The sequence below is a fragment of the Pseudorca crassidens genome, chromosome 2 (genome assembly GCF_039906515.1).
Source record: "Pseudorca crassidens isolate mPseCra1 chromosome 2, mPseCra1.hap1, whole genome shotgun sequence".
Classification (NCBI taxonomy): Eukaryota; Metazoa; Chordata; class Mammalia; order Artiodactyla; family Delphinidae; genus Pseudorca; species Pseudorca crassidens.
In genome coordinates, this window is record NC_090297.1 from 31,727,424 (window position 1) to 31,742,117 (window position 14,694).

General features: G+C 44.5%; 1 protein-coding gene across 21 annotated transcripts in view; it reads left to right on the forward strand.

The window, feature by feature from the left end:
- The window catches only part of MACF1 (microtubule actin crosslinking factor 1), a 341,804-nt gene that overhangs the window by 308,275 nt on the left and 18,835 nt on the right, over positions 1-14,694 (forward strand). For all 21 annotated transcript variants that reach the window (XM_067725581.1, XM_067725580.1, XM_067725586.1 and 18 more), the window contains 12 exons: positions 1,980-2,135; positions 2,240-2,446; positions 2,585-2,704; positions 3,122-3,291; positions 4,313-4,472; positions 5,551-5,745; positions 6,075-6,203; positions 7,372-7,515; positions 7,981-8,169; positions 10,675-10,795; positions 11,352-11,515; positions 12,904-13,066. In XM_067725581.1, the coding sequence (XP_067581682.1) occupies positions 1,980-2,135; positions 2,240-2,446; positions 2,585-2,704; positions 3,122-3,291; positions 4,313-4,472; positions 5,551-5,745; positions 6,075-6,203; positions 7,372-7,515; positions 7,981-8,169; positions 10,675-10,795; positions 11,352-11,515; positions 12,904-13,066 (1,918 nt within the window). The remainder of the gene's footprint in view (positions 1-1,979; positions 2,136-2,239; positions 2,447-2,584; positions 2,705-3,121; positions 3,292-4,312; positions 4,473-5,550; positions 5,746-6,074; positions 6,204-7,371; positions 7,516-7,980; positions 8,170-10,674; positions 10,796-11,351; positions 11,516-12,903; positions 13,067-14,694) is intronic.

Sequence of the window (14,694 nt, forward strand, 5' to 3'; positions counted from 1 at the left end):
TCAAAAATCGAATTCTCCTCAAACGAAAAGTGATCAGAGATCAAGGCATTTGCCCCCAAACTTGTTTTTTATGAGTACAGAGTTCTAGAATATCACTCTGCATAGAGTTTCTGTGCTGGGCAGCTGAAACGGTAAAATATGTGTCCAAATCCATTGGCCACATCCATTGAACAAGTAGTCGTTAAGCATGTATGTACCAGGCACTGTGCTAGGTGTACAGTGGAAAACAATAAAGGCATGAACTCTGTCATCATGAACTTTAATGTGCAGAAGGAAGTAAACCACATCTTCACACATATAAATGAACATTTTGAGAGAAGCATTAATTTCCTAGGGTCCCTCTAGTGTGGGGTCTGGTAACTTCGTTACATGAAGAGTGGGCAGAGGACCTGAGTGTATGGCTGTGTTCTAATTTTTGGACAGGGTCTTGTCTATAATTCCTGCTGAATGTAGAGCTAAGACTAATTAAAGAAACCAAGGTAGATTCTGGCTCAAAATCAAGTAGTTTCTAGAGGGTTTTGACACAGTGGAACAAGTTGCCTCAAGGAATATAGTTTTGACCCTTGAACAACATAGGTTTGAACTGCGCAAGTCCGCTTGTATGCAGGATTTTTTTTCTTCACTAAGTATATCTACAGTCCTACATGATCCCTAGTTGGTTGAATCTTTGCATGCAGAACCGTGGATGTGGAGGGCAGACTTTAAAGTTACACACGGATTTCCAGCTTCTCGGAGGATCGACACCCCTAAACCCATGTTGTTAAGGGGTCAACTTTAGTTGTTGAATTGATCGAGCAAAGGCTAGCTGTCAATGATAGTTATTTCTGATTTTGTAAGAACATTACATTCCAGGTTCGCTAAAATTATTTAAGCCCTGTTGAAGACTATATAGATAAAATGACGTGGAAAGATTTCCTGCCATCTAGGAACTTGCAATATATTTATTGCTAAGTATTTCTATGATAGATTTGAGGTAGATTTCCTTTGTTCACTGAACTTGTTTAGACTGGGTCTATGCATTTTTATAACATTCATCACAGTGTTTTTTAGGTTACAGAAGTAACCTGAAAACACCAAGAGGAAAGTAGAAAGAATACACAACCCATTTAACAGCAATGAACATTTTCAGTGTACTTCTGGGGTTTCTTTCAGTGAATATTTTGCATATATTCATTTTTAACAACCTGCCATTATTCTACTTTGCCTGCCTAGTAGACAGGCCAGGGTCAGAGGCCATCACCCAGATGTTCGGGGTAGAGGTCTCTGAGGATGGAGCTTGTAGACTGTGGAACTGGGATGTACTCGTGGAGAGTAGCGCACACCCTGAATGAGCCACTCTTTTTTGTCATTCTGATTTAGATCGTAATGACTAAAAATTTACATCTATGTAAATTGTCACATTTTTGTTTGAAACGTTCTGGCTTTTATTACTTTTGTTGCTGTAGCATAAGCATAAGTTTCAGACTGAGACTTTTTCAAGTGCCATATTTCCTGAAAACATACTCAGATAGAGAGAGCCCTGCGGTGACCGTCACCATCACAGTCAGGTGCTTCTCATTTAGTTGTGTTATGCCACAAAAAGGACATTAAAGGAAGCTGAGACTTTGCCCAAAGTAGGTTGCAGATCCTGCAGCTGTCACCACTAAAGGGTCTGTTCACTTAACATTTATTGAATGGCTTGAATGCCTTTATTCCTGTTCTTTAATGTCTCAGGAAGTGGGGAATGGCAGAGAAAGCAACTTAGCTGCAAACTGTGCCCTTCCTTTTCCAAGCACAGTTGTTTCAGTTTCAAACACTAGCACTAAAATGTCCCCTTCTTTGCAAACAGGGCATGTTTGGAGGTTGATTAAATGAGGCTTCCTTCTTAGAAGTCGTTTCATTTGGTGTACAATTTACGCCTTTGTCCTTAAAACTATAATTCTTGAATTTGGCACTTTTCTCTGTGTGTGTGTGTGTGTGTGTGTTAACTTAAAATTTAGTCAAAGCTGGAAGAGGCCCTCAACCTGGCAACAGAATTCCAGAATTCCCTGCAAGAATTTATCAACTGGCTCACTCTAGCAGAGCAGAGTTTAAACATCGCTTCTCCTCCCAGCCTGATTCTAAACACCGTCCTTTCCCAGATAGAGGAGCACAAGGTAACAATGGCATTACGATGCTGCCTTCCCTTTGAAAGCGCCAATTGAAAGTGATGCTCATTGATCTTATCTCCAGTTTAAAAAGAGCAATATTTTCCCCTCAGGTGTTTGCTAATGAAGTAAATGCTCATCGAGACCAGATCATTGAGCTGGATCAAACCGGGAATCAGTTAAAATTCCTTAGCCAGAAACAGGACGTTGTTCTGATCAAAAATTTGCTGGTTAGCGTCCAGTCTCGATGGGAGAAGGTTGTCCAGCGATCTATTGAAAGAGGACGATTGCTGGATGATGCCAGAAAGCGGGCAAAACAAGTAAGTTATAAAAGAAAGATACTAATTTACTGAACAACCTTGGGCTGCATGTTTTGAGTCTCCGCATTGGTTCACATAAAAGTGCCGTGTAGTGTGCATATTCATTCCTGTTATAACGTATTTCTTACATAATTTTAGTTCCATGAAGCTTGGAAAAAACTGATTGACTGGCTAGAAGATGCAGAGAGTCACCTGGACTCAGAACTGGAGATATCCAACGACCCAGACAAAATTAAACTTCAGCTCTCAAAGCATAAGGTACAGCAGTTCATTGCTCTTAGGTCCTAAGCTTGGTGTTCACTGATGATTGTAGCTTGATAAAAACACAGAACTAGTCAAAAGAAAACTAATCGGTTAATGTTAAATGGCCAAGATCATAGAGCCATGTTGTATCTGGACAGTGTCTAACCATGACAATTCCTCATTTAAATAAGAGTTCAAACAAAGTGACTGTGGGAGTAACCAGCTGAAACTGTGGGCTTTTAGAAATAGTCATGCACTGCTGTATGTGGCACAGACAAAACCTTATAAATTTCTTCGGGATAAGCTGTTGTTAATTTTAGTTCAAGTAGTAGTGACATTCATACTATTTCTGGTTACCCACCTGAAAACTCGATGTCATCTGACTTTTATCATGGTTTTTTTTTTTTTTTTTGTAAATCTTTTTGAGAACAGGAGTTCCAGAAAACTCTTGGTGGCAAACAGCCTGTGTATGATACCACAATTAGAACAGGCAGAGCACTGAAAGAAAAGACTTTGCTTCCTGATGACACTCAGAAACTTGACAACTTACTGGGAGAAGTCAGAGACAAATGGGATACTGTTTGTGGCAAGTCTGTGGAGAGGTGAGTGTGAAATGTCCCTTTTCGTGGATCTGTGTGTTATCCCCAAAGTAACCAGGAGACAGTGACAGGATTCTAGAAAGTGGTAATAAAGCTAATGTATCAGTAACAGTAGCATCTTGCTATCTCCAGTTAATTCAGTGAGAGTTATGAAATAATTTGAATCAGATATATTAAAATTATCATATTTTAAACTTGAACCTTTACTGTGTTACAAAGAGAGAAGCCTATAAAATCAGGCCAACAGTAAAAGAAGATCTGTAACTCTAAATACATGTAAATCACAAGTTTGTAATGCCAGTAGCTGTCTCACTGAGTGTCTCTGTGTCAGACACTGTACAAAGCCTCCAATGTAGTATCTCATTTAACCATCTTGAGGCTCATTAATCCTCACAACAACCACTGAGGTGTGGGTACTGTTCTTCCCATTTTACAGATGAGGAAATGGTCACAAAGAGGTTTCTTAACTCCCCCATGCTCACTCAGCTACTAAGCAGCAGAGCTGAGATTTGGTTCTAAAAGTTGTACTTTTATCCACTTGTACCAGCTATGCTATGTAAGCATTATGATAACCTCTGTATTATTTGTACTCCCAATTTTTCAGATGAAGTGACTGAGGTTCAAAGAGACAGCCAGAGTCTCACAACTGGTGGAGAGTTAGGAGTTGAACTCCTGGCTCCAAATCATTAATAGAACCACCACCCTCTACTGGAGTGGTGTAATGTAAATAAAAAGACCTTGGGTTGTAGGGTGTGCATAGCATACCGTGTGCATAGCAGTTGGACTCTAAAATGCCAGAAGGGCATCTACACCGGTCTCCTGCACTATGCTTAATCCATTTTAGAGAGTGGTTTAATTTAAAATGTCTAAACATCTCTTAGTCACTTTTTACAGTATTTCTAACTGTTCTAACACAGCAATCCCTCTCTAGATAAAGTTCAAGCAGTATTCCTGTTCAGTGGTCAGAATTGTGAGCCATTCATAAAAGAACCACTAACCAGTGAAGTTTGTGTGCTTTTCTCAGGCAGCACAAGTTGGAGGAGGCCCTGCTGTTTTCGGGCCAGTTCATGGACGCTCTGCAGGCCTTGGTGGACTGGTTGTACAAGGTAGAGCCGCAGCTGGCTGAGGACCAGCCTGTGCACGGGGACCTGGACCTCGTCATGAACCTCATGGATGCCCACAAGGTGAGGGGTGAGATCTGGGCTGCGTGGAGGGCAAAGCCGTTGGGTCCTGCACCTGTGTGTGCCTTCAGCTCATGGTACTCTTGTACGGCTCCCCTAGAAAGAAGGTCTGAAAGAGCCTGTGTCTCTGCTTGTCAGAGAGGCAGCTCCCTGCTCTGCGTGTTTAAACAAACTGTTACAGGGATTCTGCATCAGCCACAAGGAATTTACCAAAGTTGGTTTGATTCAGATTTGCCAGTGTGTAAACTTCACATTGAGGGCCCCCCCTCAGTTTCCTGTTTATATCTCTCAGTTGAGTCAAAATGGATTTAAATTCAGGAGACCCTCAAGATATCCATTTCCACTGATTCTTAACATGAAAATGAGTGTTTTTTAAACTACTTCTGAACCTGACAGGCCAGCTCCGTGCACACCAGCATTTAGTGTAACCTACACCCGTACGTTGAACCTACATACTGTCCTGCTTCAGCACGAAGCGTTGAGCTTTACCTTGAAGTTACACCAGATTCTTATGTGCGTGGCAGGTGGGCTCTTACCAAGGGGGAAGGGGGGAGGGAGAGATAAATTGGGAGATTGGAATTGACATGTACACACCACTATATATAAAATAGATATCTAATAAGAACCTACAGTATAGCACAGGGAACTCTACTCAATACTCTGTAATCACCTATATGGGGAAAAAAAATCTAAAAAAGAGTGGATATATGTACATGTATAACTGATTCACTTTGCTGTACAGCAGAAAGTAACACAACATTGTTAAATCAACTATAAAAATTAATTTAAAAAAAAAAAAACTCCCACAATTCTGGAGATGCTAGTACAGCATAATTCCTGTTTCACAGATGAGACTGGGACTCCAGTTAAGCAGCTTACCCAAAGTCACGCCTCTCACATTCAGAGCCACATCCTGTGGTGGTTCTTTCTTACTTGTGATCCCACCTCCGTCTGTGCATAAAAGACACACAATTGGAACCTACCAAGGAGAATTGAAGGAAATGACTACTTTCTCTGTGGTTTTACTTCTTGAATTCAAAACATTTGTAAGACAAACCAATTCTCCTGTTTTCTTTCCCAGGTTTTCCAGAAGGAACTGGGAAAGCGAACGGGAACCGTTCAGGTCCTAAAGCGATCAGGCCGGGAGCTGATTGAGAACAGTCGAGATGACACCACTTGGGTGAAAGGGCAGCTCCAGGAACTGAGCACTCGCTGGGACACCGTGTGTAAACTCTCTGTCTGCAAACAGAGCCGGCTTGAGCAGGCCTTGAAGCAGGTCAGACAGCGCCTGGGGTTGGGCCTGAGCAGAGTCAGTCTAGCCTCTTTATCAGGATTGGTTTCAGCCAGTCTTGTAAGGAACACAAAGTCAAAAATCGATATTCTAAATGTTCAACAAGATTTTAGCCCGCATCCATATAAGAGAAATAATGAATTTAGTTGGTTTTTCAAGTTGCACAGATGAAAGATGACCTTTGTGGGGCTTTGATAGAGCCTTCAAGTGCCTGTGGTACTCCATTGAGTTCAGGCCAGACCGTTCCCTGGCATACCATGTCCAGGACCTTGGCTGCAGAGAGAGGTTCAGTCTCTTGTGCTTGGTTATTTCAGGCAGAAGAGTTTCGGGACACAATTCACATGCTGTTGGAGTGGCTTTCTGAAGCCGAGCAGACACTGCGTTTCCGGGGGGCACTTCCTGATGACACAGAGGCCCTGCGGTCTCTCATCGACACTCATAAGGTAATCCATCCCCCGGGTGCAGGGACCCATGCCACCCACATGGGGAGGGTGGCCACGCCAGCAACGGAAAGCAGCTTTTGCTTAGAAACGTTAGACCTCACGTGAAAAGGAGCAAAGCCAGAATGGTCCCAGCTTACTCATTATCAGGAATGAGAGGGAAACGATTGGTGGGTTTTGTGACCCCTTAAAGACCACTCATCCACTCATTCTTACAAAAGTAGCGCATGCTGGTTGTAAACAAGTCAGACAGCTGGTGTTAATATAGAGGAAAACACGGGCTGCTCTACCTTTATGCCCCACCTGCACACGCCTTGTGTGACTTTCCTTACGTTACCAGCTCCAGGCCCTGATCTGTGCCCCTAGAACTGCTCACCAAGCTGCAGAATATAATACAGTGTCTGGGGCTTCAGTGTGACTGTGCTAACAAGGTGGGAAATGTTTCCTTTTTTAATTTTGGTGTTTCCCACCGAGAGATTTTAATCATGGTTTTGTCATTGCATTGTGTTGTAGGTATTTTTAAAATGTTGTAGTGTTGGCAACAAAGCAGATTATTTGCCTTTGAAATTTGTAATGTAATGTGCATATATGAAGTTTGGGAAGAGGGGCTTGAGGCACTGGGGTGATTCTGATGGGAAGACAGGGCTGGGAGCTGGTGGAACTCCCAGATGTGTGTCTTCAGGAGCTTCCTCTCTGGTTGTTAGGAAGGACACTTGGTCTCTGAGTCCAGGAGAAAAGCTATGGTCATTCGATTGCCTTCTGTTCTAGTAGTATTCATAATCTTTTTCCTATCTCATCTTGAACAACAACAACAAAAATGTATTGTTTTGTAGCTGTCACTATATGTGTCCAAGACAACACCATTTACACATATGGAAATGAATCCAAGCAGGAATTTATAAAAAGAGAGAGAGATCAGGAAAAGGGTCATGCCTGTGTCTCTCTAGTCCTTATCATCTGTGCAGAGAAAGTCATCTTTGTGAAATCCCTCGCTTCCCCCCACCTCTGAGAACTGGAAAGAAAATGACAGAGATGCCTAAATGCAGGCTTTTAGAGCTCTGTGTCAACAAAGAGTCGAAAAACACACTAAAGTTGTTTACCCCTCTCAGTGTAAACTAACAGCGCTGCTAGACTAGGTTTAAGGTTTTGATTTCAAATCTTGTTTGTTTAGGAATTCATGAAGAAAGTGGAAGAAAAGCGCGTGGATGTTAACACAGCAGTGGCCATGGGAGAAGTCATCCTGGTGGTCTGCCATCCTGATTGCATCACCACCATCAAACACTGGATCACCATCATCCGGGCTCGCTTTGAGGAGGTGAGTTCCTAGTTTTAGAGGAAGACCGCACGTGCCCCGTAAAATGGGTGAACAGCAGTAAAATACTCCAGAGCTTCCCCACCCCCACGTAAGGAATCTTTCACTCACTGTGAATATCTCAACAAGAATCAAGTTATTCGCATTTTAGTAGTGACTGTTTTCTTGATAATGTGCAGAAACCTGGAAGGGTGGTGCTGGTGTTGTGATGTGTTCCTTGATGACGCCCGGTGGACACGTGGTGTGTTCTTCCCTCCTTCCTGAGAATTCTGTGTCTAATACCACGTGCCACATTTGGTTTCAGGGGAGCTGATTTCTTACTCCAGCTCTGTCTCCAGAATAAGAGTGAAGCCTCTTGACTGCTTGGGTGGTCTTTCCCCTAAAAGTCATTGTTAGGCTCACACAAAAAAGGGCTTTGAAAACGAGGGATGTGCTTGGCTGACAGCCGACGGGTTCCCTCCCCCGCAGGTCCTGACGTGGGCCAAGCAGCACCAGCAGCGCCTCGAAGCCGCCCTGTCAGAACTGGTGGCCAACGCCGAGCTCTTGGAAGAACTTCTGGCGTGGATCCAGTGGGCCGAGACCACCCTCATTCAACGGGATCAGGAGCCAATCCCTCAGAACATCGACCGAGTTAAAGCCCTTATCGCTGAGCATCAGGTATCCTCACCACATCGTGTGGTCGCGTGTTTCCTGCATGGCTCATGGAGCCCGTTTCCTTGGCCCTGTGCATCCGTGTTTTAATTGCTGCTGAACATACTCCCGCAGACTTAGCAGCTTAAAACACGCTTACTGTCTCAGAGTTTCCGTGGGGCGGGACTTCGGGCCTGAAGTAGCTGGTTCCCCGTCTAGGGGACCAGGGGACGTCTTACCAGGCTGAAATCAAGGTGTCGGCCAGCACTGCAGTTCCCACCCAGGCTCTTTCAGGTTGTTGGTGTCGTTCATTTCACTGCAGTGTAGGATGGAGGTCTTCCTTTTCTCGCTGGCTGTCAGCTCCTGGAGGCCACCCTCAGGTCTTAGGCACACGGCAGTCTCACAGTATGGCAGCGTCTGTCTTCAAAGCCAGCAGGAGACCCTCCATCCTGCTCTGACAGATCTTATATAATAAAACGTAATCCAGGGCTTCCCTGGTGGCACAGTGGTTGAGAATCCGCCTGCTGACGCGGGGGACACGGGTTTGAGCCCTGGTCCGGGAAGATCCCACATGCTACAGAGCAACTAGGCCTGTGCGCCACAGCTGCTGAGCCTGCGCTCTGGAGTCCGCAAACCACAGCTACTGAAGCTCGTGCGCCTAGAGCCCGTGCTCCGCAACAAGAGAGGCCACCGCAGTGAGAAGCCCACGCACCACAACAAAGAGTAGCCCCCGCTCGCTGCAACTAGAGAAAGCCTGCGCACAGCAACAAAGAGCCTACTCAGCCAGAAATTAATTAATTTTTTTTTTTTTAAAAAAACCATAATCCAGGAGTGGCTGCCCATGCTTTCCACAGGTGTTGCCCACACTTGAGGGGGAGAGTACACAGGACATGTATGTCAGGAGTCTTGGGGCCTGGCTTAGAAATCTGCCTGCCGCATCCTGTTTCTATTGACTTGCCTCTGTGCCAAGGTCCCATTACTTGGGACCTATCCCATTACAACTGGATTCAGAAAGACGTCTTGCATGTACTCAGAGATGGGCCAGACAACACATCAAACTAAACTGAACAGAGGAAAGCTCAGTTAGGAGACAAATTTGGTTTTTAACCATGATAATTTACACCAAATGCAAGCATGGATCTTGCCTAGTTATACTGTGGACATAAGGTCTTTTTAGCATATGTAATTAGCCTGGCCAGTGAGGACTCCCTGTACTTCCCATCAAGTTTACCTACGTTGACCCCTTCTCTCCTGAGTGAGATTATCTTCTTCCATCAGGGCCAGTCCCTCTCCCTTCTGTTATCACCTCTCATTCCTTGTGCCTTTAAGCTCCCCCCTCTTGTGTCCCCCCATCTCTCTGACAACTCTTTATCAGTCTTCTTAGCTGGTTCCTCTTCCTCTATCCACTGGTTAACGTTGTTCCCCAAAGTTCCATTCTTGACCCTCTTCTCATACCTGAGGTTGTATCTGGCCTGACACCTTCATCCAGCACCTGTACACCCAGGGCTTCCACATCTCCTGGCTTGTCTGCAGCATGCAGGAAGCTAGAGGCAGCTCTAAAACTCCATTTCATCCCTGCTTCCTGGCCCTGACCCCACCCCTCCCTTGCGCACCTGCCTCCTCTCTCCTCATCCACCCAGTCACCCAACACAGGAGTGACTCCTTTTTCTTTACCCCTTACATTCAGCCAGTTATCAGGTCTTACCTGTCCTACTTTCAAAATACTTCTTGGCTCCTTCTCTCCTGCCCCGGCTCAGGCCCTCACTGTGTTTTGCCTCAATTACTGCAATGGCTTCCCAACTTGCCTGCCTCCCCCCTTTCCATCCTCCCTCCTACACTGAGGCCAGAATGGTAGCTCTAAAACAGAGATCTGATTGTGTCTCTTCTCTAGATCGGAATCCTTCAGTTGTCCACCCACCCATAAACACCCCCCCCCCCCCGCGCGCCCCCCCCACACACACACAGATTGCTCTCAGAATAAAACCCCAGTCCCTTAGCCTGACACAAGGCCTTTCTGGACCCTTCTCCTGCCTGCCTCTCCAGCTGTCCCTCTTGCCTCTCCTCTGATTGTATCCTCAGCCAGTGATCAGCAGGGCTCTGGCTCGCTCCACTGTCAGGCTTCCGTGGGACTGCCCTGCCCCCAGCCTTTGGCTCATTCTTCATCCTGCAGCACACAGCTCAGGCACCAGCCTCCGGGCAGCCTTCCTCCCCACATTGGGCTGTGGGTGCCTGTCCTAGTCCTTCTTTCGGAGCCCTGGGTGCCACTCATTGCTCTGACTGCCTGGTTTCCTCACTCAGCTGTGAGCTCCTGGAAGTCAGAGCCATGTCTTATTCCTTCAGGTCTCCAGAACCTGATGAAGTGCCTCACTCAAGGCCACAATCATGTTTCTTGAAAGGAGTGCAGCCGTGTACGAAGGCATTTGCAGTTGCTCCATCTGTCACAGGCTTGGCCCTTGTTAGTAAGAAGTTGCCTAATCCCATCTTAGTCCAAGAAAACTCTCAACCCTTTTCCTTGTTGTTTGTGTTTAACAGACATTTATGGAGGAGATGACTCGCAAACAGCCTGACGTGGACCGGGTCACCAAGACGTACAAAAGGAAGATCATAGAGCCAGCCCATGCGCCTTTCATGGAGAAGTCCCGCGGTGGCAGCAGTACGTGGCCGCCTGTTGTGCAGGATGCTTCCTTCCTGCTCACTGATGAGTGCTTCCCAAGTGCCCAGCAGAAATTTCTTTTCCATTTTCAAAAACCATATTGGATTTGAACAAAAATCTTTTTTGAAACTCACTTTTCTTACACTGACAAACAATAACTAGACTCCAGTTTTTTGAATTGGTAGAAATTTGGAGTTGGTGAAGCAGATTCTTTTGCAGTGACCTTTCCATGTTTTGGTCATCAGCGCTGACTGTTGCGCTAATTTCATCATAAAATAAATCTGCTCCTGTAGAACCACTGACATTTCCTCAGTTTGCTAAGGTAGGACAGAATTGATTGAAGGTATGAGACAGGTACCTGTTGACTGGGGAAAAGCATCAATAGTTTTTAGGTCAGTGTGCTTCCATGTCTAGGTTTAGCCAGGTCCCGACTTCCTTTTCTCAGTTACTGACCGGACGTCATCATGAAGATCTTCTAGGTCCATACAGACGGCAGCTTCTCTCTGTGAACTGACTAAACCAGCTTTTCTAATCTCATGATGATTTTTCCTTTCAGGAAAGTCTTTGAGTCAGCCCACACCTCCTCCCATGCCAATCCTTTCACAATCTGAAGCAAAAAACCCACGGATCAACCAGCTCTCTGCCCGCTGGCAGCAGGTGTGGCTTTTGGCATTGGAGCGGCAGCGGAAGCTGAACGACGCCTTGGACAGGCTGGAGGAGGTGAGGCCCCGCCAAGCAGCCTTCCCTGGAGGGAGGTGACTTTTATCAAAACACAGCCCTTCTGAGGCCCTCTGAACATCACCTGTGTGCCTTGACCCACTTATGCAGAAGGAGGAACCGAGCAGTGTAGGCCAGGACTCTGTCCTCCAGGCCCCCTGGGAGAACAGACACATGTGAGGAAACCAACAACAGATAGGCCGTAGCACTGGTGGTGGAAAGCAGGCAGCCAGCCAGGCCAGGAGGGTCCAGCCTGTGACGCGACCCTCCTCGGCACCTGGCCTTGGTTGAGGATCAGGGGCATAACTTTGCAAGGTTACCGCCAAGTGTGGAGCTTCTCACAAAAATGACCATTACTGAGCCTTTTGTGTAGATATAAGCTACCCATTTCTAAAACGAGTAATTTTTTTATCGGCCTGTCATTCTATCAGTATTTTTCTTCAGTAGATTATGAAAAGCTAATCTATTTTGAAGTATCATTAACCAATCTAAAAAATATAGTACTTCACTTCCTAGTTTCTAAAACAAATTTCTAATATCTTTTATATTTTTTTATTTGTGCATATCAAAGCAGCTATGCCCAGAAGTGAGTGTTCTGTGTTTTTTGTTGTTATTTCTGTAGATCCGGTTGAGTTTTAAGCATATTTGGTTTTGGCTTTTTCTTTTTTCCCCATTCCTTCCAACTTTGGAGTTTGAAAGACCAGGGGGAAAACCGCTGCACTGTTTAAGTCATTCTGAGTCTGTGTCACTGACATAGTCCAAGTAGCTCAGCATCATTCTGCCCACTGCATAGACCTGCTGCCATCTACCAGGGCCAAATATTTAAAATGGGAGTCAGAAGGACAGTTCACTCCCTCTGCTGCCATCCCAAAGAAATGTGCTTGGGTGCAGGACTGGATTCTTGATGCTTCCAACCGGAACTCAAACTATCTCAGAAGACCAGTGGGGAGGGGGGCTGAGCCTCGAAGACATAGGCCTCTACGTGATTATAGTTCCTTTCAAAATCACATAAGTGAGGAGTGCTAAGGACGTCTTTTCTGGGATAGAATCCATTCTCTTACATCTAAGGGGATGATCTTTTGAAAAAGTGCCAAGGGAAAGCAAGGCTGGCTCCACCCATTCTTGTTCTGCGTGCTCCGTATTTTCCATGGTGGTCGTTCAGTTACCGTTTCTCTCGCTGCTCCATTTTACCACAGCTTGTGTAAATAATCATGGCTTTAAGTGAAGGAGCCGGAGTGTGCGTTCCCAAAAGATGCAATACACAGATATCATTGTTGGTCCCCCTTGAAAGGCCTGCATGGCTTTGCTGGATGTCTGAAAGTTTTCGTATGCTCTGGGCAGGTTTGAAGGCCAAACAGTAGGTCTTGTTGACACCTCTGATTTCTGTCTAGTTGAAGGAATTTGCCAACTTTGACTTTGATGTTTGGAGGAAAAAGTATATGCGTTGGATGAATCACAAAAAGTCTCGGGTGATGGATTTCTTCCGGCGAATTGACAAGGACCAGGATGGGAAGATAACACGTCAGGAGTTTATCGATGGCATTCTAGCATCCAGTGAGTCCAGTCATAATTCCTTGCACCTACTTTGTAGAAGCAGGCTGTATTCCGGCTAAACAGTCTTTCTCAAGTTAAAGCTGTCGTCTTAGGGAAGAAGTAATGTACCTGCTTACTAAAATTGGTCTATTGTTTTGATGGAGGGAAGAACCTCCATCATTTTGCTAGGAATAAAAAATGCAGGTCTTGTTTGACACATTATGGCAAGCAAAACATATTCGAGGTATAGAAAAGAAGCTAACTTTTGTGAATAACGAGGTTCTAAGTACAGGCAGACCTTGGAGATGTTGCAGGTTTGGTTCTAGACCACCGTAATAGAGCAAATATTGCAGTAATGTTTCCCAGTGCATATAAAACTGTTGTTTATACTATTCTGTAGTCTGTTAAGTATGTAGTAGTGTTATATCTTAAAAAACGATGTGCATACCTTAATTTAAAAATACTTCATTGCTAAAAAATGCTGACCATTGGCTGAGCCTTCAGCAAGTCATAATCCTTTTGGCAATAGTAACATCAAAGATCATTGATCACAGATCACCATAACAAATACAATAATAATGAAAAAGCTTGAAATATTGCAGGAATTACCAAACTGTGACACAGAGACATGAAGTGAGCAAATGCTGTTGGAAAAATGGTGCCGACAGACTTGCTTGACACAGGGTTGCCACAGACTTTCAATTTGTTTTAAAAGGGGGAGAGAGAATATCTGTGAAGTGCAGTAAAGCGAAGCACAGTAACATGAGATGCGCCTGTAAAATGTTTTTTAAAATAAGTTTTTTACAATATCAGTTTCTCAGATTAAATCAGATTAAATTTTTATTCCTTCCGGTTTTATTGAGATATAAGTAGCATACAGCACTGTGTAAGTTTAAGATGTACAGCATAATGATTTGGTTTACAGACTATGAACTAATTATCACAATAAGTTTAGTGAATATCCATCATCTCATAGGTACAAAATTAAAGAAATAGAAAAAAATGTGTTTTCCTTGTGATGATAACCCTTTGGTTTTACTCTCAACAACTTTCATATGTAACATATAGCAGTGCTAATTAATTATATTTATCATGTTGTACATCACGTCCCTCATGATGTCAGTTTCTGGCATCTGCATAACAGCTTACAAAATGTATGATCGCATTTATTTTCAGCAGAAGGAATAAGGCATAAAGTTGTAAGTGACTTGCCAAGATCACAAAGCACATCTCACAGCTGTGTTACTTCACATGGGTGGCCCAGGAAGGCCTGTCTGGAGGTAATATTGGAGCTGAGACCTAGGTGATGATAAGGTTCCAGCCATGTCAAGATTTCAGGGGAGAGATAGAGGCAGAGCCACAGCAGATCTAAAGTGCTGAGATGGGAATGAAGTTGGCATGTTCTAGGAATGGAAAGGTTAACACGGCTGGAGTGTCATGACCTTAGAGATGGTAAGATGTGAAGTTGGAAAGGTAGGAAACAGCCATTAATGCGGGGCTTTGTTGGCCATCATGAACGGATCAGATCTTATTCTAAAGACAGTGGGCAGCCAGCAGAGGTTTCCATCTGAGAGACAGTATAGTCCAGTTTACGTTTTAATAAGTCACTCTGGCTATTGTAAACATTCACACTCTGGAAAGCAGTTGTC